The 21,167-nt window shown below is 59.7% G+C and overlaps 2 protein-coding genes across 2 annotated transcripts in view; one reads left to right on the top strand and one right to left on the bottom strand.

Moving 5' to 3' along the window:
- TRAP1 (TNF receptor associated protein 1) overlaps positions 1–12,410 on the top strand; it is a 64,178-nt gene extending 51,768 nt beyond the window's left edge. The window contains exons 11-18 of the mRNA XM_058286561.2: positions 1,052–1,121; positions 6,377–6,524; positions 7,317–7,502; positions 7,790–7,928; positions 8,339–8,424; positions 9,352–9,497; positions 12,075–12,147; positions 12,229–12,410. Coding sequence (XP_058142544.1) covers positions 1,052–1,121; positions 6,377–6,524; positions 7,317–7,502; positions 7,790–7,928; positions 8,339–8,424; positions 9,352–9,497; positions 12,075–12,147; positions 12,229–12,330 — 950 coding nt within the window. The 3' untranslated portion in view covers positions 12,331–12,410. The remainder of the gene's footprint in view (positions 1–1,051; positions 1,122–6,376; positions 6,525–7,316; positions 7,503–7,789; positions 7,929–8,338; positions 8,425–9,351; positions 9,498–12,074; positions 12,148–12,228) is intronic.
- On the bottom strand, positions 12,364–20,683 carry DNASE1 (deoxyribonuclease 1). Its single transcript, XM_058286562.2, has 13 exons — positions 20,604–20,683; positions 19,388–19,427; positions 18,724–18,852; positions 15,670–17,242; positions 15,014–15,095; positions 14,588–14,735; positions 14,305–14,393; positions 14,141–14,224; positions 13,884–13,999; positions 13,551–13,663; positions 13,327–13,481; positions 12,846–12,942; positions 12,364–12,626 (listed from the first exon to the last, which is right to left on the bottom strand). The coding sequence occupies exons 6-13, from the start codon at positions 14,732–14,734 to the stop codon at positions 12,573–12,575; spliced, it is 855 nt and encodes a 284-aa protein (XP_058142545.1). The 5' UTR covers position 14,735; positions 15,014–15,095; positions 15,670–17,242; positions 18,724–18,852; positions 19,388–19,427; positions 20,604–20,683; the 3' UTR covers positions 12,364–12,572.
- Positions 20,684–21,167: the final 484 nt, after the last annotated feature.

Below are 21,167 nucleotides of genomic sequence, written 5' to 3' on the forward strand. Positions count from 1 at the left end.
AGGGCGCGGGGCGGCAGCAGGCACCTCCCCAAGGGCCGCCCGCCTGAGGACCCCGTCCTGGGTGCGGGGACAGCCCAGGGAGTCGTCTAAGTGGGGCTCGTTCAAGGTTCAGGAAACAGCCCGGGAGCTTCACTTTTATACATGAACTGCCTTGAATCGAGGGGGATCGTGGTTAAAGAAGCCAGCGCCTCCGCGTCCGTGTCCCTTGGCACGCGAAGGTGCACGACGTGCAGGGCGCGTCGAGGATGTAACCTGAAACCCGGGTGCAGAAGCCCCCCCCAAATGCCCCTTCTGGGCCTCTCAGCCACATCTGGTCTGACCGATTTTTTGTTTTTAAGTCAGATTTGCTTTGTTGTGGGTTTACAGGAAAATTGTGCAAAAAATACTGAGTCCCCACCTCCTCTGTTGTTACCACCTTGCGTTGGCGTGGCGCAAGTTTGGGTGTTTTTTTGAGGTACGGGAGCCAGGGATCGAACCAGGGACCTCCCTTGTGGGAGGCGGGAGCTCAGTCACGTGAGCCACATCCGCTCCCCGTTAATTTTATATTTTTTAAAGATATCTAGATTACGTAAATGTTACATAACAAATAGAGGGGATTCCCACACGCTCCCCCCACATTAACCAGCTCCTCCGTTCGTGTGGTCCACGCGGTACAACTGCCGTTGCCCTCCTTGTTCACTCTAGAAGTCTGGTTTTCAAAGCCGGTGGAGCAGACGAGGGGGCCGCTGAGCACGTGGCCGGGCTGGCAGGGGTGACGGAGGGGCTGGCCAGGGCGCAGAAGGGCTGGGGGCGGAGGGGGCAGAGGGGCCAGACTGGCAGGGGGGCTGGGCTGGCAAGGGTGACGGAGGGGCTGGCCAGTGGGCAGAGGGGCTGGGGGTGGAGAGGCCAGGCTGGCCGGGGGGCGGAGGAGCCAGGGGGCAGAGGGGCCGGGCTGGCCGGGGGGCGGAGGAGCCAGGGGGCAGAGGGGCCGGGCTGGCCGGGGGACAGAGGTGCCGGAGGGGGAGGGCCTGGGTGCCTGGGCACAGGAGCCAGGACATTCTGCCTCTCTCAGGTGTGGTGGACAGCGAGGACGTGCCCCTGAACCTGAGCCGGGAGCTGCTCCAGGAGAGCGCGCTCATCAGGTGAGCTCAGGGGGGCGGGGGCTGGAATCGGGGCTCCTGCTGGGAGCAGGCCTCCTGCGCCAGCGCCAAAGCCTCACCTTCAGCAACCCGAGACCAGCGCACAAGGCTCCCGTGAAGCTGTACCTAGGGAGGCGGCCGGGCTGGGGCTCCGAGGCAGGTCTTTGAATGACGTCATCGGTGGTCCTAGAATTGGGGGGCTTGGAGCCTGGGGGAGGGGGCTGCAGAGCCAGGGTGGGTCCTGGGGCCGGCGCAGGGCCCCCAGCCTTGGTGGTTGGCTGGCGACAGCTCTGGCGTCTCCCATCAGCTCCTTTGGCTCACCCACTACAATTCCAGGCTCACCAAGAACTCTTTATGCAAAACTTGATTCTCTGGCTTTTTACTTTCCTAGTAAAAGTAATAGTTCCTCAGTGAAAGATGCAAAAAGCAGCTCTGATCCCGGCCTGCAGAGGCTGGCGTTTACCTTCTAGGGTACAGCAATGGTCAGCCTAAACGGGTAGGTTCTAGAGTTCGTGTCCGGGATGAAAAGCAGATTGGAGGTGTTGCCCTGGGAACTCTCGACTTGCCCGTACAGTACGATGTGCGGTGTCGACGCACCTCGTGGAGCATCACGCACGTGGGCTCAGGCCGTCCGCACAGCCTGCTTCTCCCGGGCTGAGCAGGTGGCAGCTCTGGGCACCGGACGAGGCAGTGGCTGGGTTGGGCCGAGTTGTTAAAAACACGAAGCGAGTGAGACGCTCCTGCCGGGTGAGGAGTGGGCGGCGAGGGCTCCAGCTGGCTGCCCTCCTCGCGCTGCTCTGGGCTGACGCGGCTGGTGCCTGGGTGCGAGTCTCGCAAACACTGGGACGCTGCTCTGCCCGGCGGCCACGGAAGCCCTTCCTGCGTGCCGTCCCCAAGCAAGCATGGCCCCCCCGTTTTTCTGGTTGTTTCTCTTGCTCTAACGTCATTGAAGTCATACAACTTGTCCTATTTTGTTTCCTTTTTTCCTACTGTTTCATCTTGTGCATTTTCACTGTCATGTTTTTTGGAAGTTCTTTTAAGCTGAAAATAGTATATTGTGTGGGTGAACACCATAGTTGGTTTAGGCTGTCATGTGTGCTCTCTGGATAACATTTCAATGGACGTGCTTACTTTTCTCCTTAAATTTTCTTTTTCTTTCATTTTCTTTCTTTCTCTTCCTTTACCCCCCCTCCCACCAGTTGTCTGCTGTGTCCATTCGCTGTGTGTTCTTCTGTGTGTGCTTGGATTCCTGTCAGTGGCACCAGGAACCTGTGTCTCTTTTTGTTGCGTCATCTTGCTGCGTCAGCTCTCCGTATGTGCAGCGCCATTCCTGGGCAGGCGACACCTTCTTTCGTGCTGGGCGGCTCTCCTTACGGGGCGCACTCCTTGGCGTGGGACTCTGCTCCACGGGAGACACCCCTCCATGGCACGGCACTCCTTGTGTGCATCAGCACTGCGCATGGGCCAGCTCCACACGGGTCAGGAGGCCCGGGGTTTGAACCGCGGACCTCCCATGTGGTAGGCGGACACTCCATCATTGAGCCACATCCACTTCCCTCTCCTTAAATTTTTATCCACAGTCTCGTTACTTTTTCTCGATAGGATCCTAGCAGTGGGTTTCTTGGCTGAAAGGATTGAATGCCTACGTGTCTGTGCTCTTACTGTTTCTTCACCCCTGACTGGAAGTGCTGTATGACCAGCGCACAAAAATGTGCTTGGTGCACCTGACCCGGCCCTGTAGCGGCCCCAATGTCAGGGACCTGGGATTGCAGGTGCTGCTGCGGGCGGCAGGGCAGTCCGGGTGAGGGTGGTGCTCGCAGCGGGGCTGGAGAATCGCTCTTCAGGGCATGTGCCTGTGTGTGCGTGCAGGTGACATGTGATTGGCCCAGCATTTTATCTCCATTAAAAAGGGCGGCTCGGTGGTTGAGTGCCTGCCTCGCACGTGCGAGGTCCCGGGTTCAATCCCTGGTACTTCTTAAAGAGGCGGTGGGGGGGGGTGGTGGTGGTTTGGAAGCTGATCCACTGGGGAAAGCTGAGGCTTGTGCTGGGGGCGCTCCCCACCTTGACCAGCCCCCCCTTCGACGTCATGGTGCCGGGAGAGGCCGAGCCTGCTCTAGCGCTCATGTGAGCCGCACAGGCGCAGCCCTGCTGGGCCCCTGAGCTCCGGGGGTCCCGCCCCTGCTGGGGGCCAGGGCTGCGCAGCATCTGCGAGGGCTGCCTTGTGCTGAGGTTTATTCCCCGCCTGGACCCTGCGCGGCACTTTGTGTCACCCTCCGACCCAGCGCGGTGGGAGCTGCCAGGTTTCCACGCCAGATTTGCGGGGTCTGAGCTGACGGGTAGATGCGAGCCCTTGTCTGAACCCAGCCCCGTGGCGGCCAGTGGGCATGGGGAGGCCTTGTCTGGCCGCTGCAGTGCTGCTTGTGCTTTTCAAAGGCTCACTGGTCAGTCTGAGAAATCATCTTGCCCAGAGAAGAGTCAGCCTTAAATAAAAACTTTTGAAAAAATTATGAACTTTCAGAAAAGTTGGAAACATGTCAGAGAACATTTTTTCTTGTTTTTCTAAACTTGGATTTATTTGTCCCCCATCCCCTTGTTTTGTTGTTTGTGCCCGCTGTCTGCTCATCTTCTCTTTAGGAGGTACCAGGAACCGAACCTGGGACCTCCCATGCGGGAGAGAGGCGCCCGGTCACCTGAGCCACCTCAGCTCCCTGCTTTGTTGTATCTCTCATTGTCTTTTCTCTTGTTGTGTCAGCTCACTGTTCTGCCCATTGTACCGGTTCAGTCTTGCTCATCTTCTCCAGGAGGCACCAGGAACCGAACCTGGGACCTCCCGTGTGGTAGGTGGGAGCTTAATTGCTTGAGCCACATCCACTTCCCAAGAACATTTTCTCTGAAGCCTTGAGAGTGAGTTGCTGTCTGGATACCCTATTTTTGGGCACATTTCCAACAAAAAAGTCATCTCCTGCAGAGCTGTGGAGCAGCCAGCACCTCTGGAGATTAGCCTCGATGCATCCCTGCTGTCCGCCCTCCTCACACCCAGTCACGTGGCCCGGCTCGTACCCACGGCTCTGGAACAACGGGTTCCAGTTGAGAGCTGCCTGTCTCCTTTAGCCCCTCTGTCTCTAGCACCTCCATGTGGAAGGGTTCCATGGGTGCCCTTGACTTCTTGACTCGATGCGCTTAAAGGTTGCAGGCCGGGTGCCTTACCCAGGGCCTGTCTGCTGGGTGGGCCGAGGTGCCCTTGTGATGCTGGATGTGCCTCCCTGGAGGAAGAGGCGGAGGTGGCCGCCCACTGCTGGGGACGTTCTCTGCAACGCTTGATGAAGGAGCTCTGCCAGGCTCCTCCGCGGGAAGTTAGCTGTCCCCTATGTGACGAATAAATTACTCCATGGGAGTGGTATTTTGAAGCTTGATAATGGCATGTTCTATACCAAACTTTCAATGTATTTATAGTATTTTCTGTTATATTTACAGTATTTGTAATTTATTCATATAGGCTGATCGCTGTTTCAGCCAATGGATTGTCATTATTCCTATCATTTATTTTGATGCTCAAATGCCCCCAAGCCAGCCCATGGGAGCCCAGACAGATGGACTCAGTGTCCTGACGTGTCCCCGTCGTGCTCTCGGCACGTCCTTGCTTCTGGCAGAGGCTGTCCAGGCTCAGCTTGTCTTGCCTTCATCCTTTCCAAGCCTCAGAATCATTCATTCCTCCAAGGAGCCCTAGTTCTTGTTGATAGAGAGTGGGATTTAGAAGCCGAGATCAGAGGACTGGCGGTGCTCAACGCCGTCGGGTGCCACTGCCCCCAGGTCTCATGGGTAACCAGAGCAGAGTGTGTGCGTGTGGTGTGTATGCGCCCGTGTTGGCGCTGTGCTCTGTTGTGTGAACGTGCCCAGCTACACCCGCCTTGAGTCCTGCGTCAACAGCAAAGCCTTCTCGCTCGTGCCGAGGCTCTAAGCCAGTTCCGCTGGCTCTGTCCCTCCCAGCCTCCCCCTTCCCGTATTTGCAGCTGCCTTTGACCCCGGGAGGTCTGCCTCCCTTTGCCTTGGTGTATTTGCTGGTTGGACCGTCTCCCATTGCTGCTGCCCTCCCTCCGTGCGGGTGTCCCTTCCCCCATCACCTCCCGCCAGGCTGCCCGATGCTGGGTGCCCTCCTCACCCGCTTGGGCCCTGATGCTCCACGCCAGGCCCCGCCCTCCCCCCAGCATCGACACCCTCTCACCCCCTGCAGCTTCTGTCCCCCTGCCCTGGATTATGAAAGAAATACATGGTGCTTCATCTTTTTAAAGAAAAGACAAAATAGTAAGAAGAACATAAAAATGCCCGTGATCCCATTAATAAATTTGCTCATAATTTTATGGTATTCTGTAATGCTGCAGTAAACACCCTGACTCAGAAAAACCCCAGTTTTGAAAAGCTGTAGTGTACACGTGTATATTTAGTATAAGTCCCAAAATACAGTGTACGCAGTATTTTTTTAATTTTTAAAACTTTCTCACTTTAAAAACAATTTGTTGAAGTATATCACTCATACACGAACATACATAAACAGTAAGCGTGTATTAGAAAAAGTGAATTCACCAAACGCGCATGTCATCATGCAGGGCTCCTGTACGTCACCCGCCACAAACACTTGCCTTGTGAAGCATTTGTAACAGGTTATGAAAGAGCATCACCCAAGTATTACTACCACTGCATACAGTACCAATCCTAATTTTGAAAAGTAGTAGTGTGCATGTAGTATGCTAGTTTCACATACGTGTTATGTGTGTTCACTGGCATTTCCCCGAATTGGTTTTTTCCGGCTGTTCTGTCAACGTGGGCACTGCCTCGGCCCGGGGGACTTAGCGGGGTGCTCTGGGCCATGCCCGGCCGCGGCTGGGCTCACCCTGTCCTTGCTGCACGCCGAGGCCGCGGCCGCGCTCGCTCCTGTGAAGACCCTGGCGCGTCAGCTGTGCGCGCTCAGGTGGGCTCAGGTGGCCCTGAGGTGCGGCTCCTGCGTCAGGTAGAGGCGCCGCCGAGCCCGCGCCCCGCCGCCAGGCGTCCCCACAAGGCCGGGCGGGGGTGCACCCCCCTGTGCAGGCCCTTCCGGCGCTGGGGGCAGGTCAGGGGGAGGAGCAGGCCCGCCCCCCCCAGAGCCCGCGCTGCCGGGGGCGCCTTGCGGCCAGTGGTGGGCGGAACACTGCTTCCGCCTCCTTTCAGCCCGTCTGCGCGCTGTGCCAGCGCCTCGTTTGTGTTAAACGACTCCTGTCCTGTAGGAAGCTCCGGGACGTTCTGCAGCAGAGGCTGATAAAGTTCTTCATTGACCAGAGTAAAAAGGACGCTGAGAAATACGCCAAGTTCTTTGAAGATTACGGCTTGTTCATGAGGGAGGGCATCGTGACCGCCGCGGAGCAGGAGGTCAAGGTAGGCGGGAGCCGCGGCCTCGCGGGGGGCCGGGCCCAGCAGGCGGCGCTGGCCGCGCCCTGTCCGAGCGGAGCAGCTCGTCTCCCTGCGGTCCAGCCCCGGAAGCCGGAAGGAGGGAGCCCAGGAGGGGACGTCCTCCACGTGTCCCTGTCCTCAACGTGGCGTCCCCCCGGCCTCAGCACAGCGTCCCCCCGGCCTCTGTGTGGCGTCCCCTCATCCTCAGCATTGTGTCCCCCCGTCCTCCGTACGTCCCCCTGTCCTCAGCATGGCATCCCCCCATCCTCCATGTGTCCCCCATCCTCAGCTTTGTGTCCCCTCGTCCTCCACACGTCCCCCTGTCCTCAGCATGGCGTCCCCCCAGCCTCCACGTGGCGTCCCCCATCCTGCAGCCTGGCTCTGGGGGGAGCAGGACCTGCCCCCTGCGGGGCCCGCGCTCAGGGCTGCCCTCCCGCCTTTACGCGCCCCGTCACCCAGAACTAGTCTCATGGCTGCCCCGGCTGAGGCAGCGGCGTGTGGCCTCGTGTCTGGTGCTGTGTGCCCGGGGAAAGCAGGCCTGTCCCTCGGGGGTGGCACTGCCCCAGGGGTCGGGGCCTTGGGGACTGGAGCCCTAAGCGGTGCTCACTCGGGCCCCCACCCTTCCCGGCACCCTGTGGCAGAGCGGGGTGCCCTGGACCCTGCAGGCCCTGAGAGGAGCCACAGCCCTTCCGCCCTGGCCCGGGCTCAGTGGTCCTGGGAGGGAAGGCCCTGAGAGTGCTCCAGAGCGAGTGGTGACGAGACGCGGTCTGTCCTCAGGAGGACATCGCCAGGCTGCTGCGGTACGAGTCCTCGGCGCTGCCCGCTGGCCAGCTGACCAGCCTCGTGGACTACGCGGGGCGCATGGCGGCCGGCAGCCGCAGCATCTACTACCTGTGCGCCCCCAGCCGGGCCCTGGCCGAGCACTCGCCCTACTACGAGGCCATGAAGCAGAAAAACACGGAGGTGGGGGCTGCCGTGGGTGGGGCTGGGTGGGGCCGGGCTGGAGCGCAGAAGTGGGCGCTCCGTGGGGGTCTCGGGCACGGCGCTGGGACTCCAAGCCTGAGACATGGCCGCCTCTGTTAACGGAGGCAGCGCCCCTCCTGCGAGGACGTGGCCAAAGCCCGCACAGAGCCACAGGGCGCCAGCCTGGCAAGGCCCTCCCACCTGCCCGCCTGCTGCTGCCCCTGGTGGCGCCACGCTCCTCGCAGCGCCCCCATCGCTGCCCGAGCAACGCCCTTGGACTTCCACAGGTTCTCTTCTGCTACGAGCAGTTTGACGAGCTGACCTTACTCCACCTCCGCGAGTTTGACAAGAAGAAGCTGGTTTCCGTGGAAACAGACATCGTTGTCGATCACTACAAGGAGGAGAAGTTCGAGCACACGTGTCCAGGTCGGCCCCCGCCTGCAGCCGTGCTCGGCGGGGTCTCCTCTCCGCGGTTGTACTGGGTTTGCCGGAGTGTGGGGAAGGAGCCGTGTGGGGGCATCACAGGGGTGACAGAGAGCCGCTCCCTGCTCCCATCTGGGGTCTCTGGCGCCCCCTCGGGCTGGGCCTCTGGATGGATCAGGCTTCCCGAGAGCGCCTGGCACACGCTGCCGCTTGGAGCCCTGGCACAGGTCCGTGGCCTTCGCGAGGCCAAGCACACCTGCTCAGCCCAGGTGGACGCGTTGCTGGCGGCACTGGTCTCTGCCGTGGGGGCGGTCAGAGCAGCAGGGGCTCTGTGGGTGCAGCTGGCTCAGGCCGCTGGCTCGTGGGGCCAGGGTGCTGGCCTGGGCGCTGAGCCGCCTCCCGCTCTGCTCCAGCTGGCGAGCGCCTGTCCGAGAAGGAGACGGAGGACCTGATGGCCTGGATGAGAAACGCGCTGGGGCCGCGCATCACTGACGTGAAGGTGAGGCCTTCGGGCTCTTGGCCCCGGAGCCTGTGTGTGATGGAGATCAGAGCTGCGCGGGGGAGGCACGGCCCGCGCCCCGTTCCTTCTGCCTGGCGGTGGGTTGAGGAGGCTGGAAGTGGCCTCAAGAGGCAGCACCGGGGCGAGTGGGCCAGGGCCCGTTGGGCTGAGCGCATGGAGCCCTAAAGGAGCACCCCCGGCTCCCGTGAGCCACGGGCTGACTTGGGTGTTGGAGGGGCTTGTGGGCGGGTTTTGGCAAGCTAAGGACCTGCCAGAGGAGCAAGACCCGGCCCCAGGGCCAGCAAGCGGGGTCTCAGGAGACAGCAGGTCTCAGGAGACAGCGGTGCCCCTTCCCCAGCGGCGAGTGGGACTGGGGGGGCGAGGGCAGGCGCAGAGAGCAGCGCCAGGACGGCAGGTGGGGCCACGTCCAGCACACGCTGCGGCACGGTCTACGTGAGCGCTTCAAGACCGTAGCTCATTTAAGCTTCAGGTAATTCCCTGCAAGGGCAAAGTGATGCCCTGTTCTGCACGTGAGGAAACGGGGTCCACAGACCTCTCTCAGGGTCACGCAGCCGGGAGAGGTGGGCTGGCCCCGGTCCCGTCGGGCTGTTAGCACCTGCCGGGTGGCAAGGGGCGTGTGGGTCCCAGCCTTGGCCAGGCCAGTGGCCCCGGGCCCTGGCAGGGACAGAGGGTGAGGGGGGCTGCCCCCGGGGATTGGGGGTCGCTGGCAGATGAGAAGCCGGTGACTGGAGGAACACGAGGCGCAGCCCCCGGGGTGATGCCGCTACGGCAGTCCCCTTGTGCCCCTGCAGCGCTCAGGACTCTTCTCACCTGTGTGTCCTGGGGGACCCTGCATGCCCCTGTCCCTGTCGTGCCATCTGGGGAAGGCCCACCCCTGGCTGAGCCGCCCCCGGGCCCCACCTGCAGGTGACCCTTCGCCTGGACACCCACCCCGCAATGATCACGGTGCTGGAGATGGGGGCCGCCCGGCACTTCCTGCGCATGCAGCAGCTGGCCAGGACGCAGGAGGAGCGCGCTCAGATCCTGCAGCCCACGCTGGAGATCAACCCCAGGTAGGCGCCCCCCAGGGCCGGGGGCAGGCTCCTGCTGCCCAGCCGTCCTCGGTGAAGCTCGCGAGGGCGCACTCCTCTTTTACCGTGACGCGTGAGACTCGCGCAGGGCTTGATGGGTGGGGGGGAGAGCACTAGTGTGATTAAAGCGGATTCCGTGACTTTAACCCGGGCCGTGTGGAGTTCAGCGCAGCGGGCGCTGCCCGGGTCTCTCCTCCCAGGAGCCACTCTCCTGCCCCCTGGCCGTCCCGCCCCCCGCCAGGCCCCTGCCCCAGCTCCTGCGCCTCGACTCGGGCGTGGCTCCACACTCCTGCCCTGGTGGCCGAGCCGGGGAGGCTGTCACAGGCGCTGTGCCCATCTCCGCGGGTGGGCGTTGGGGAGCCTCAGCCTGGGCTGTTGGGAGGAGGCCGCCACGTGCGTCCCCGAGCCGTGCACGTCCCCGTGGTGGCCCCGCTGCCCCACTGGCCGAGCTGAGCACCAGCTCTGTCTTCAGCCTCTGGATTTGCTCTCTTCTGACGGGCCTTTCAAGTCGTCTGTTCTCTTGACTGCCTTGGGGTTCTCCCGTGAGCCTTGTCACTTGCACGTGTCTTTTTCCCTGCTTTTCTGTGTCTTGATGAGAATTTCTTAGTTTTAATGTCAGCTTTACGACTCTCAGATGCATTTGAGGCCGCGTGTAGGAAGCTCCCCCTCCCGGTGTCACCTCCTGGGCGTGGTTGCCGCATCTCGCTGACGTGGGGGATGGGGAGGGGATGTGGAGGGCCCTCGCGACCCCGCCCGGCCCAGCCGCACTGGCTGCTCCGATGTCCTGCCCCCGGGCCCGTGGCCGCCCTGTCGTGTGGGGGTCCCCCACCGTGTGTCGGGGTCTGCCGGCTGTCCCGTGGCCGGCTTGGGGAACCGCTCTCTTCGTGCGCTCAGCCTTCCCGTCCCTGAACACCTCCTTCCCCTTTATTTAGGGCCCTTTAATGTATTTCGTGTGTGTAATATGTTTTGGTAATTTCTCAGACTACTTGTAGATTTTTTATAGAGTTATTTTTTTGGTGTGTTTTATTTGGTGAATATTTTAAATTTTAATATTCTAGCTGTTGGTATTGTATGGAAGACAGTTCCCCTGTTTGGAAATGATTTTATATGCAACAATTTTTAAGTGACATTACATTAAAAAGTTATAAGAATTTTGAGAAGATGGCAAAAAGGAAAATCCATGTTCGTATGGTTCAAAATCCAGAAGAAACCAATTTTTCAAATGTATTTTGCCTGAAAATAAGCAGGACTAAGAAAGTAATATTGGGCCTTATGCCCCTCTCATCTGATACTGAGAACATGAATTTGCGAGATTTCTCCCTGCGTGATCTCCTGTGATCTCTTCAGCACAGTTCGGTGACAGCCCTGCTTGTCCTCTATGTGACTGTTCACGTTTACTTTCTCCCATGTCCTTAGTTTTATCAAATGTCTCAATTTATGCCATCTGAGAAGTGAAATAATCTTATAATTTTGACATATGTTCCTATGAGTAAGAGCTGATGTTTTCCTAAGCAGAATGTTTTTTACTTAGGGGTGGTCACATTTATCGTTTGTTGCTTCTGGGTTTCTCTTTGCTTGGAAAGGCTTTCCCTTCGAGATGAGGAAGCCTCTTCCGGGTCTTTCTGCGGGCTGTTCTGCTGTCCCTCTTACAGTTGGTCTTGGATCTGGCCGGGGCTGGTTTTCGCTGATGGGAGTAAGGTGGGCTCCACCCCGCGGCTTGGCCAGCCAGGCCCCGCCGCCCCCTGGCCGCCCCCTTGCCGCGCGCCTCTCCACGTGGCCGGGCAGGCCCCGCCGCCCCCTGACCGTGCCCTCGCCGCCCCCTGGCCGCGCGTCTCTCCACGTGGCCGGGCAGGCCCCTCGCCGCCGTCCCCAGGGCCTGGCGTCTGCTCTGCGTTCTCCATTCCACTGCCCTGAGCTCTTTGCCTTCTCACTTTCTAGAATGAAACTTTTAATATGTTTTATAAACATACAAACTTGCCCCTCGGCCGATGTTTCCAGGCTCTTCTTCCTGCTTATTTTTATGAGCTTATTTGGGTATGAAAAAACCTTTTAAGGGGAGCAGGTGCAGCTCAGTGGCTGAGCACCTGCTTCCCGTGTATGAGGTCCTGGGTTCAATCCCTGGTGCCTGCTAATAAAAAAAAGTCTTTCAAAATAACCTATTAATGTAAAGGAATTACATTAAATTCATTAGTTAATTTAGGGAAATGTCTACCTTTATTTTTGGTCTTAGCGAAGAACCATCATATGCTCTTTTATATATTGTACTCCTCTTTTTGTCCCTGTGTTGTGTTTTGGGGAAGATTAATTTTGGCACTTGGCGACCTTACTGCCTTGTCAAGCAGAGAGATTCTTGTCTGACTCTAACCATGTTATATGTAAATGATCACATAACTAGTCTACTAATTTTTCTACTCTTTTTTTCCATCCTAGCTGTTCTGATTACACTTTTTAAAAATGTTCTCATCCTCCCAGCGCCCTGGAAAGATAGCTGCGCGCGTCAGTTAGAGCCCCTGGAGGGGGCCTGCCCTGCGCTCACCTCTCTGGGTCTCGGGGTTGCAGGCACGCGCTGATCAAGAGGCTCAGTCAGTTGAGAGCGAGCGAGCCGGAGCTGGCCCAGCTGCTCGTCGACCAGGTGAGCGGGAGGGCTGCCCGCGGCCCCTAAGGCCCCTCGAGGCGGGGCGCCAGGACCCTCCTCACAAGACCTCCCCCCCAGATCTACGAGAACGCCATGATCACCGCGGGGCTCCTGGAAGACCCCAGGCCGATGGTGGGCCGCCTGAACGAGCTCCTCACCAGAGCCCTGGACAGGCCCTGACCTGGGCAGAGCGCGCCCCACGCCACAGCCGAGTCGCCTTCGAGCTTTATTGATCCACATTAAACATTCTTTATCTACAAGGTCAAGTTCTTGTTCAGGTTCTGAGAAGCAGGGGCTGCAGGGCTGTGTCCCCCACGCTCGCAGTGGCGGTCAGCCTGTGCCTAGGGACGGTCCAGGGCTGGGCCGTGGGAGGCGCCCTCTCCAGGCCTGTGGGGCACCTCCCTCCGCTGGAGCTGCTCGCGTCAGACTCTGCGCAGCAGCACCTCCACCGGGTAGTGGTCACTGATGGCTCGGGCCTGCGGCGGGACATGCGGCGTCAGGCAGGCCCCCTGCAGGCCTCCCCCACAGTCGCCCCCCCTGCCCTGCGCCCGTGCCTGGGCCTGAGCTGTGCTCGGCCTGTCTGGGGAGACCAAGAGCCTCCGGCCTCGGGCTGGGGACGAGCAGGTGAGCAGTGCTCCTGTCACCCCACCCCTGTCCCTCCTGGCTCCCACGCCCCGAGTGGAGGGAGGACGTACGGTTTGGCTGCTCAGTCCAAATGCAGCTTGGAAGTCAAAGGGCGCGGCTGAGCCAGGGACGACGGAGCGCTGCAGCAGGCGTCCAGAGACCACGATCCTGTGGGGCGCAAGGCGGGCGAGGCGGGCTGAGGCGCCCACATGCGGCCCCTGCCCGGGCCTGGCGCCTCATGCCTCCTCAGCTGTAGGCGCCAGCAGAGCCGCGGCCCACGTCTCACGCACGCTGTGGCCATGGGCGAGCACCCCCCGGCAGAGGCACTCACCGCCGCCCCGTCCTGCTAGTCTGGGTCTGTGATCCTGAGCCCCACCTGCGCTCCAGCGCAGGACCAGCATGTGGCGGGTAGGGGCCTTCCCCCCGCGCCCCGACCATGCTTTTCCAAGCCTGAGACCCCTCGTACCGTTTCATTGTCAGCTGACACTCGAGGCGTGGGGCCTGCACCTGCCTCCCGAGCTGCCGCCTCCCTGCGCAGCCCTGGCCGCTCACCTGTCGTAGGCACAGTGTGTGGATGAAACTGTGGTGTCGGCGGAGTCGGGGATCAGCCACTGGAAGGCTGGGTCCGTGCGCAGGCGAATGGACGCCCAGTGGGCGGCGCTCACGTAGCTGCAGCCGGCGTTGAAGTCGCCCATCAGCACGACGTCCTGCCGGACACCAGCCGGTCAGCCTGGGCCGCGCCCCGCGCCGCACCCCTGCCTGGCCCGGGGCCTCACCTCCAGGCCCCACTTCTCCAGCACATCCAGGTAGACGTCGTAGAGCGCGTCAATCTCAGCCACCGCGTCCGCTGGGGCTGCGTGCAGGGGCACGATGGCAAACTCCTTGACCGCTGTGGAGGCCAGGGCACAAGGGCGTGTCGAGGGCCACGGGCCTTTGCACGCACACACGGGGCCTACGGGCAGGGGCTAGGGGTGCGGCGCCTGGGCGTGGTTCCCGGGTGACTGCTGCGCAAGGCTCCTGGGGGGGCGCTGGGCAGGCCTGGCGGGGCCGTGGGAGCTGCACCCAAGGCCCTCCCGACCCGGGGTGGGCAGCGTGGCGGCTGCACTGACGCGTGAATGGGGAGAAGAACTTGACAATGGCAGGCTCGCGGCTGAAGGTGTCGTTGCCACACGGCTCGCAGCCGTCGTCGTAGTAGTAGCTGTCCAGCAGGGACACCTGGGCGGGTCTGCGGGAGGCGGGCAGTGAGCGGAGGTGGCCCCAGCCCTGCTGCTCCCAGTGCTGCCCGCGAGGGCCGGGCCAGCACCGCGCTCCAGGGGCCTCCCCCACCTCCGCCTTGGGCGCCCCCGCGGCCCCCGCCGGGCCTCACCTGTACACGAAGAGGTAGCGCTCCTTGTAGCTGTTGCGGCCCAGCGGCTCGCTGGCCACGTACTGATAGGCGTCCGGCGCGTCCCTGGATTAAGGAGGGGAAGCGTCCAGTGCCCCCGAGACTGCCCCCGCCACACCCCCAGGGCCCGCCACTTTGTCACCCACTGATTGAGGCTGTCGAGCAGCTTCCCCACGGCCACCAGGTGGCTGTCTCGGACTTCCTGGACAAGGGCGATGTCATAGCGACTCAGGATCTGCGGGGCGGGGGCACCGTGCTGAGCGGGGCTGCTGCCCCCGGGCCCCTCCACCCCGTCGCAGCCGGGCCCTGCTGCCCCCGACACGGCTGAGGCAGCCGAGAGCAGGTGCCAGCCCCGGCCTGTGGCCTCCCGTGGGGCTGGCCTGACCCCCACCCCGGGTTCCTCTGCCCCCGAGACCAGCCCCCCCTGACCTGCACAATGTAGTTGGAGAGGGTGGCATTGGCCATCTTGGTCTCCCCAAAAGTCTGGATGTTGAAGGCCGCGATTCGCAGGGGCAGGGCCGCCCGCAGCAGGCCGGCCAGGGCGAGCAGCGCCCCCATCAGCTCCGCACCCCTCATCCTGGGGGAGACGGCCCCGTGGTCCCAGCGCCTTGGGCAGCGCCTCCCCCACGCCCAGCCCCTCCAGGTCCAGCTTGGCCAGGTCAGTCCTCTCCTGGGCTGTGCCGGAGACCCTGGAGACCCCCCAGGCCCGCGCACCTCTGTCCAGAGAGCCAGGCCCAAGGCCACCGCGGCTCCCCGCCCTTCACCCCCAGAAGCCGGCCCAGAGGGGAGGCCTGAGGGGTGGATGCCAGCTCTCAGACCAGCCAGCCTCGCCCGGGGCGCCTCCGCCAAACTCACCCGCCACGGCTTCCACGGCAGTGACGGTGGCTCGGCCAGGACCCTGCACTCGGGGCTCTTCGATGACAAACCGCTCCCTCTGCTGCTCCGAGAAGAGAACAGCACAAAGGAAGGCGTGTGGAGAAACGGGCAGCCCCAGCAGACTCGCACTTGGGGCTGTTCCCCCGCCGGGTTTTAAAGGGCTGAGCCACTGTGACCTTTCCAGGGCAGCCACGTGGGCCCCTGGTCTGACCTGGCCTCACCCTGAAGCGCAGAGCGCTGGCGCCACCTGTGCGCCTCACACGCAGGGGGGCTGCTGGAGGGGGCCGCTCTCCACGTAAACCAGCACCTGGTGAGCCTGCTGGCACTTGATTTTTACATGTCTAATAATAGGCGAAGGCTCGTGTCCTTCACGTGGGCCACCTCCCACCACCCCAAGCTGCTGGCCTGGGGCAGGAGCAGGTGTTTGCTGGTGCGGGGGCTCTTGTCCACCGGCTCAGGCCCCTCCAGGCTGCCTGGAGCCAGGGCCCTCGGCCTCCAAGCCCCCCCAGCTCTGCCACCTGGGACCCTCCACCCCCTCCTGCCTCCTGCCGGCCCAGCCCTGAGCGTGTGCCGTGGGCAGCTTGGGAGGAGGGGCTCCGGATGCGGGCACCATGGGGCCCCAGCTGCAAGCCCACCTCAGGTCTGGGCAGGGCGGGGGGGCCTCCTGGAGGTGGATGAGGCGGTGCGTTCCAGGACGGCCCGCACCAGGCCTCCGTGTCCTTGACCTTCCGCCCGTAGGCGTCTCCTGGGCTCGTGCTGCAAATCGCCACAAGCCGGGCGACTTAGAGCTGTAGGAATTTATTCTTGCTCTGTCCTGCCGGTCAGAAGTCCAAAGCCATGCCCTGGGGTGCCCCTGGAGGCTCGGAGGCCCCACGCAGAGGCTGTTCCTGGCTTCTCCCTTTTCGGGGGGGCTGCGGTGCTCCTGGGCCGCAGCTTGGCCTCTGCCTCCTCCCCCCACTACAGAAGCGGGGGCAGCATGGGGCGGCCGTAACAGCCCAGGCTCAGCGCGCATCTCCAGACCCTTCGCTTAGCCACATCCGCTTAGTCCTTTTCTGCCACGTCCATAATGTTCACAGGTCCTGGGATAAGGACAAGGATGGCTTTGGGGCGACTGTTAGCCCTCTCCACCATTCAGGGGGGGCTCTCGAAGAAGACAGCCCTGCAGTCGGGGAAGGTGGGGCCACCTGGGGTGGGGGGCTGCGGGAGGCTGGAGAGCAGCCGTCTGCAGGCGCCAAGGTTGGAGCCGGGGTGGGCTGCGATGCTGGCTGGTCCTGAAGCAGGAGGCAGGGTTGGGGGGTTCCGAGTGGCGAGAAGGCAAAGTGTCTGTCAGTGAGGAGAGCTGCTGGTGGCCCGTCCACTCCGCTGGTGCCTTTCACTTCTCTGGACACGGTGTGTCCGTCCACAGACTGTCTCGCCTGGGTTCCGCTCAGACGTGGGGCCAAGCACAGCGGCCCAGCCTCGGCCCCACTGTGGTCTCCCAGCACCCCCTGCTCCCGGCTCGGCTCTGCCCTTCCTGCTCTGGGAGCTCCCCGCACAGCCCCGCTTCTCCCCTCCCCAGCAGGAGAGGAAAGGTTCGAACTCACGCCTTGTGCATACCAGCTGCTGAGCCGTTTGCGGCTGTGCTGGCTACCCTCAGAGGTGGGGGCTCCCGGGGCAGGCAGCACGGCGGGGAAGAGCCTGGCCTGGGCACCTTTAACCACTTTGAGCCTCATTATCTTCAGTTATAAAATGGGGATCAAACCTTCCCTGCTTCCCCCTTGATAAACCATCCCACGGAAGGGTCATTTTACATCTCCTTAAAAATTCACTATCTGGGAGGCCAAGAACCTCCTGAGATGTCTTGTTCCTATCACTCATGCACCTTCCCCTTAGGGACCTCTTTCCCATCTGTACCAGTCAGCTGTTGCTGAGTAACAAGCCACCCCCAAACCCTGTGGTGTTTAATACACATTTCTTCCTTATGCTCCCGGGGCTGCAGGGCGGCTGGGACGGCGCTGCTCCATGGGTCTCGCTGGGGGCTGGGCTGGAGGGACTGCACCTGCTCAGGGCGTGTCTCCTACCCCAGTGGAAGAAGCAGAAATGCAATTCACAGCAGCTCTTGGGGCCTGGTTGGGGAATGCGCACACTGTCACTTCTGCCCACGTTCGGTTGGCTTCAGCTGCTGGGTCCAACACTGGTGGAGGAGGATGGGAGTAACCGCGCATGGATCTGAGAAGAAAGGCAGTGGATATTTGTCCAACATTGATCTACTTTGCCTCCTCATCTTTTCAATATTTCTGTCAAATAAAACAGTTTTCTAGCAGAGAGATGTATTTATTCCAGCTCAAATCATTCTTGGCTGTGTCTCAAGATGACTCTTGCTCAAGATGGTGTAATGTCACAGATAGGTATAAACACACACTTAAAGTAGCGTTTTATGCCCAGGGCTGGGAAGCCTGGCATGTGATGGAACCTCGGGGACTGCTCAGGGACCCACACTGGGGACACAGCAGTGGTGCTGGGAACTGGGCAGGAGGGGGGCAGGAAGCTCAGCACCTGTGGCATTTTTCAGAGTCACAGCCAACAGGCCCACCAACAGACAAGGCTGAAGCAGGAAAAGCTGGGCACTTTTCCTGGATTTTTAAATCAACTGTGAGGACTTACCAGCCTTGTTTTGTTAACCTGCTACAGAAAAGGGACAGGGGGACAGCATACAACAAGTGTTTATTGGAGTCAGAGCCAGGTCTGGTGCTCTGCCGCTGCTGAAATCAAAGGCTAATCCCATCGGCACAGGCAGGGGCCAGGCGGCCCGAGGAGGAACGGGACGCGCAGCCGGGCAGGCTGTGAGCACCAGGAGGTGCTCCGCGCAGAGACCCACCGCACACCAGGGCACGTGCCCGAGAGAAACCCGCACAGGCTTCTCAGATCGGGAGAAACATGAAGGGCGGGAGCGGTGGTTCCTAAGCTGGACACGGCAGCGAGCTCAAGGGTGCTGTGGGATACTTTATATTTTGAGGCAACAGCCACACCTGACATGTTTGGACTCTATGCAAACCACTAGCTTGAGGTGGTTCAATTTCCACATTTTATCTCCTGACATTCCTTTCCACAACAGCCTATCTTGGCAAAGCAGAGTTTTTGATGGTTGCTGAAAAGTCGGTGTGAAACAGGAAGTGTGGTGGTTTCCGATCTGACTCCAAGGCTGTAGAGGTGCAGGCCCCAGCAGGCACGGCCTCCCTCTAGTAAGGGCTGTGCTTAGGAAGGAAAGAGGACATTTTTCCTGTAAACTTACATACATATTTTCAAATGTCTTAAGTTGCTAGGATAAATACTTTGGAGGTATGTTTTTAATAAATGGAAGTGTTAGGTATTTCTTTTGACCTTGGGGTGCCTTAAAATAATGACTGAAACATAACTAAGGGCGCTGTGAATGGGAAAAGTTTGGGAACCTCGGGTCTCAGATAATGGCTGAGTGGCTCGATGATGCTGTCCTGAACGCACCTCTCTTTCTGGCCGTCATCACTGATAACACCCTGTAGCACAAAGAAATCCTCTAACGCTAATAAGAATAATTGCAATGGGTTAAGCATATCAATTATGTTTAAATACATAAGTTCATAGTGATATAAAAAAATTATCACCCCTGGAGGATGCTAAGGAACTTGTTCTGGCAAATAAAATGAAAGAAACAAGTCCTTAGCCTGCCTCACCTTTGCCAGCGCTGCCCCTTCTCTCTATACAGGCATGTCCAGCGCATGGAGGGAGGACCGCCGTCGCGCAGCCACGATCGGGGACCCAGGCACATCTTCAGGAGTTCTGAGCATCCTGTTATGTGCGTCCTCAAAGAAGGACACAAAAGCACTTAAGTTCTTGCCACAACAACCTTGCATCTCATCAAATCTTTGGATCTAAATACCAGCTTAATGCAAATACAGGGGACCAAGGCTCGTAGTCAACACCATGACAGAGTTAGCAAAACTGAGACACGGAAACTGCACAGGACAAAAGATGGTTACTTCAATAAATGCATTCCAAGAAAAGTGAGGGGGGGAGGAGGAATTTATGGATTAAAAAGAAACGAGGGAAACAGATGTGGCTCAACCGATTGGGCTCCCGTCTACCATATGGGAGGCCCTGGGTCTGAGTCCCAGGGCCTCCTTGTGAAGGCAGGCTCGCCCACACATCAGGGAGAGCTGACAGCCCGTGCTCGCAGAGGGCTGGCTCAGCAAGATGACACAACAGAGGGAGACAAGCAGACAGAAGAATGAGCAGCAAATGGACACAGCAGACAGCAAGCAAGCAGCAGGGGAGGAGGATAAGTCCTAAAAAGAAATTCGAGGGAAGCAGCTGTGGCTCAAGCAGTTGGGCACTCACCTACCACATGGGAGGTCCTGGGTTCAGTTCCTGTTGCCTCCTAAAGAAGACAAGAAAGAGCGTGAACTGACGTGATGGGCCAATGTGGCAAGCTGATGCAACAAGACGACACAATAAGCAGACACAACGAGGAAACAATGAGAGACACAACATGCAAGGAGTAGATGTGGCTCAAGTGATTGGACACCTCCCTCCCACATGGGAGGTCCCGGGTTTGGTTCCCAGTGCCTCCTAAAAAGAAGACAGACACAGCACACAATGAACAGACAGAGCAGACAGCAAGTGCAAACAATGGATGGGTGAATAAATCTTAAAAAAAAAAAAAACTTGAAAAATGTCAATATATGCAATGAGCAGAACTTATTTTGATCCTGTGAAAAAACTTATGAGGCAGATAAATTAGAATGCACATCTGGTTGATAACTGGTGAAATTAAGTTTTTAGATTTGATAATGACATTGTGGTTATGCTTTTTATATTTTAGAGTTTATGTAAAATATTTAAGGATAAAACGATATGATTCCTGAGGTTTGCTTCAAAATACTGGCCATGAAGCTGGGGGATGGGAAGTGAAGGCTCATTATATATGTTGAAATTTTCCATGATGTCATATTAAAAATTCTATAAATCAAAAGCTTTCCAAGCCACAAAACTGAAGATAATGCAAAATCCAAAAATGAGATAAAAAGTTAATATTAAAAATCAAACCACTCAAACACCACTGAAATCCCCACACATGCATCTTAGAAGATCCTCCTGACCCTTTTTGAAAGATCACGGTGAGAAGCCAGCAGCGCTCAGGAGGAGGGAGGCCAGGTGGGCCGTCGCCCACGGCGACGTGGGAGAGACCTGCTGCCTCGGGAAGGAAAACGAACAGGACTTGGTGGCAACTTGGGTGTGGAGGGCGAGGGGGGATTTCACATCGGGGGTGACGGCTGGCAGGCAGCAGTCACGGGGCCCCGCGTCCCCCAGGAGGGCGGTGGGTTTCCGCCGGTTGGGTGCGCCCTCAGCGGGTGGCACCGCTCCGCGCGGCCTGGCAGGGCACCTCTGCTTCCCCACCCATCGCCACAAACGTCCCTCGCCTCTCTGGCCCCCACCCGGGAGCCGACCCGGACCCCTGCCCCCCCAGCCACGCCCAGTGCCTCGGCAAGCCGGGCCCTTCCCAGAACCCCCCGAGTTCTGCAGAGACCCCCTCCTCGGGGCCACCCCCTCACACCTGAAGGCGCCCAAGGCCGCCCCGTGGTCTTCTCCCTGCTTGCAGAAGCCCTTCCCTCACAGCCCACGTCTCCATGGCGCCCAGAACAATCTCGCGAATGTGTACTCAGATTACGTTAGTCCCCGCCGGAAGTCTGTCAACAGTTTCTCATTGTCCTTAAGATAAAATCCAATGCCGACCGTGACCTGGAAGATTCCGAGAGCGCCGCGCTGCCAGGCGAGCCAGGGCCTACTTGTCATTCTGGTTTGGGCTTAAATGTCACCTCCTTGGGGAGGGCGCGCCCACTCCCAGCGCCCACTCCCTCGCCATCGCCATCGGTGTGACCCCAGCTCCAGTTTTCCATGGTGCCTGTCACTTCCTTGGTGGGAATGTGTTTGAACTTGTGAGCGCAGAGGCCACGCTGTCGTCCAGATGCATGCTGGGTCCCGGGGGAGGGGTGTCTAGTGACCCCGCAGACGGGGCGTCTCGGAGCACAAAGCGCCTTGTACCTTTCGCCCTCGGGAAGGGCCAGTGTCTTTGCTGTGACCTTGCTCATTTGCATCAAGTGGCCCCAGCTGGTCAGCC

This window comes from Dasypus novemcinctus, chromosome 23 (genome assembly GCF_030445035.2).
Source record: "Dasypus novemcinctus isolate mDasNov1 chromosome 23, mDasNov1.1.hap2, whole genome shotgun sequence".
Classification (NCBI taxonomy): Eukaryota; Metazoa; Chordata; class Mammalia; order Cingulata; family Dasypodidae; genus Dasypus; species Dasypus novemcinctus.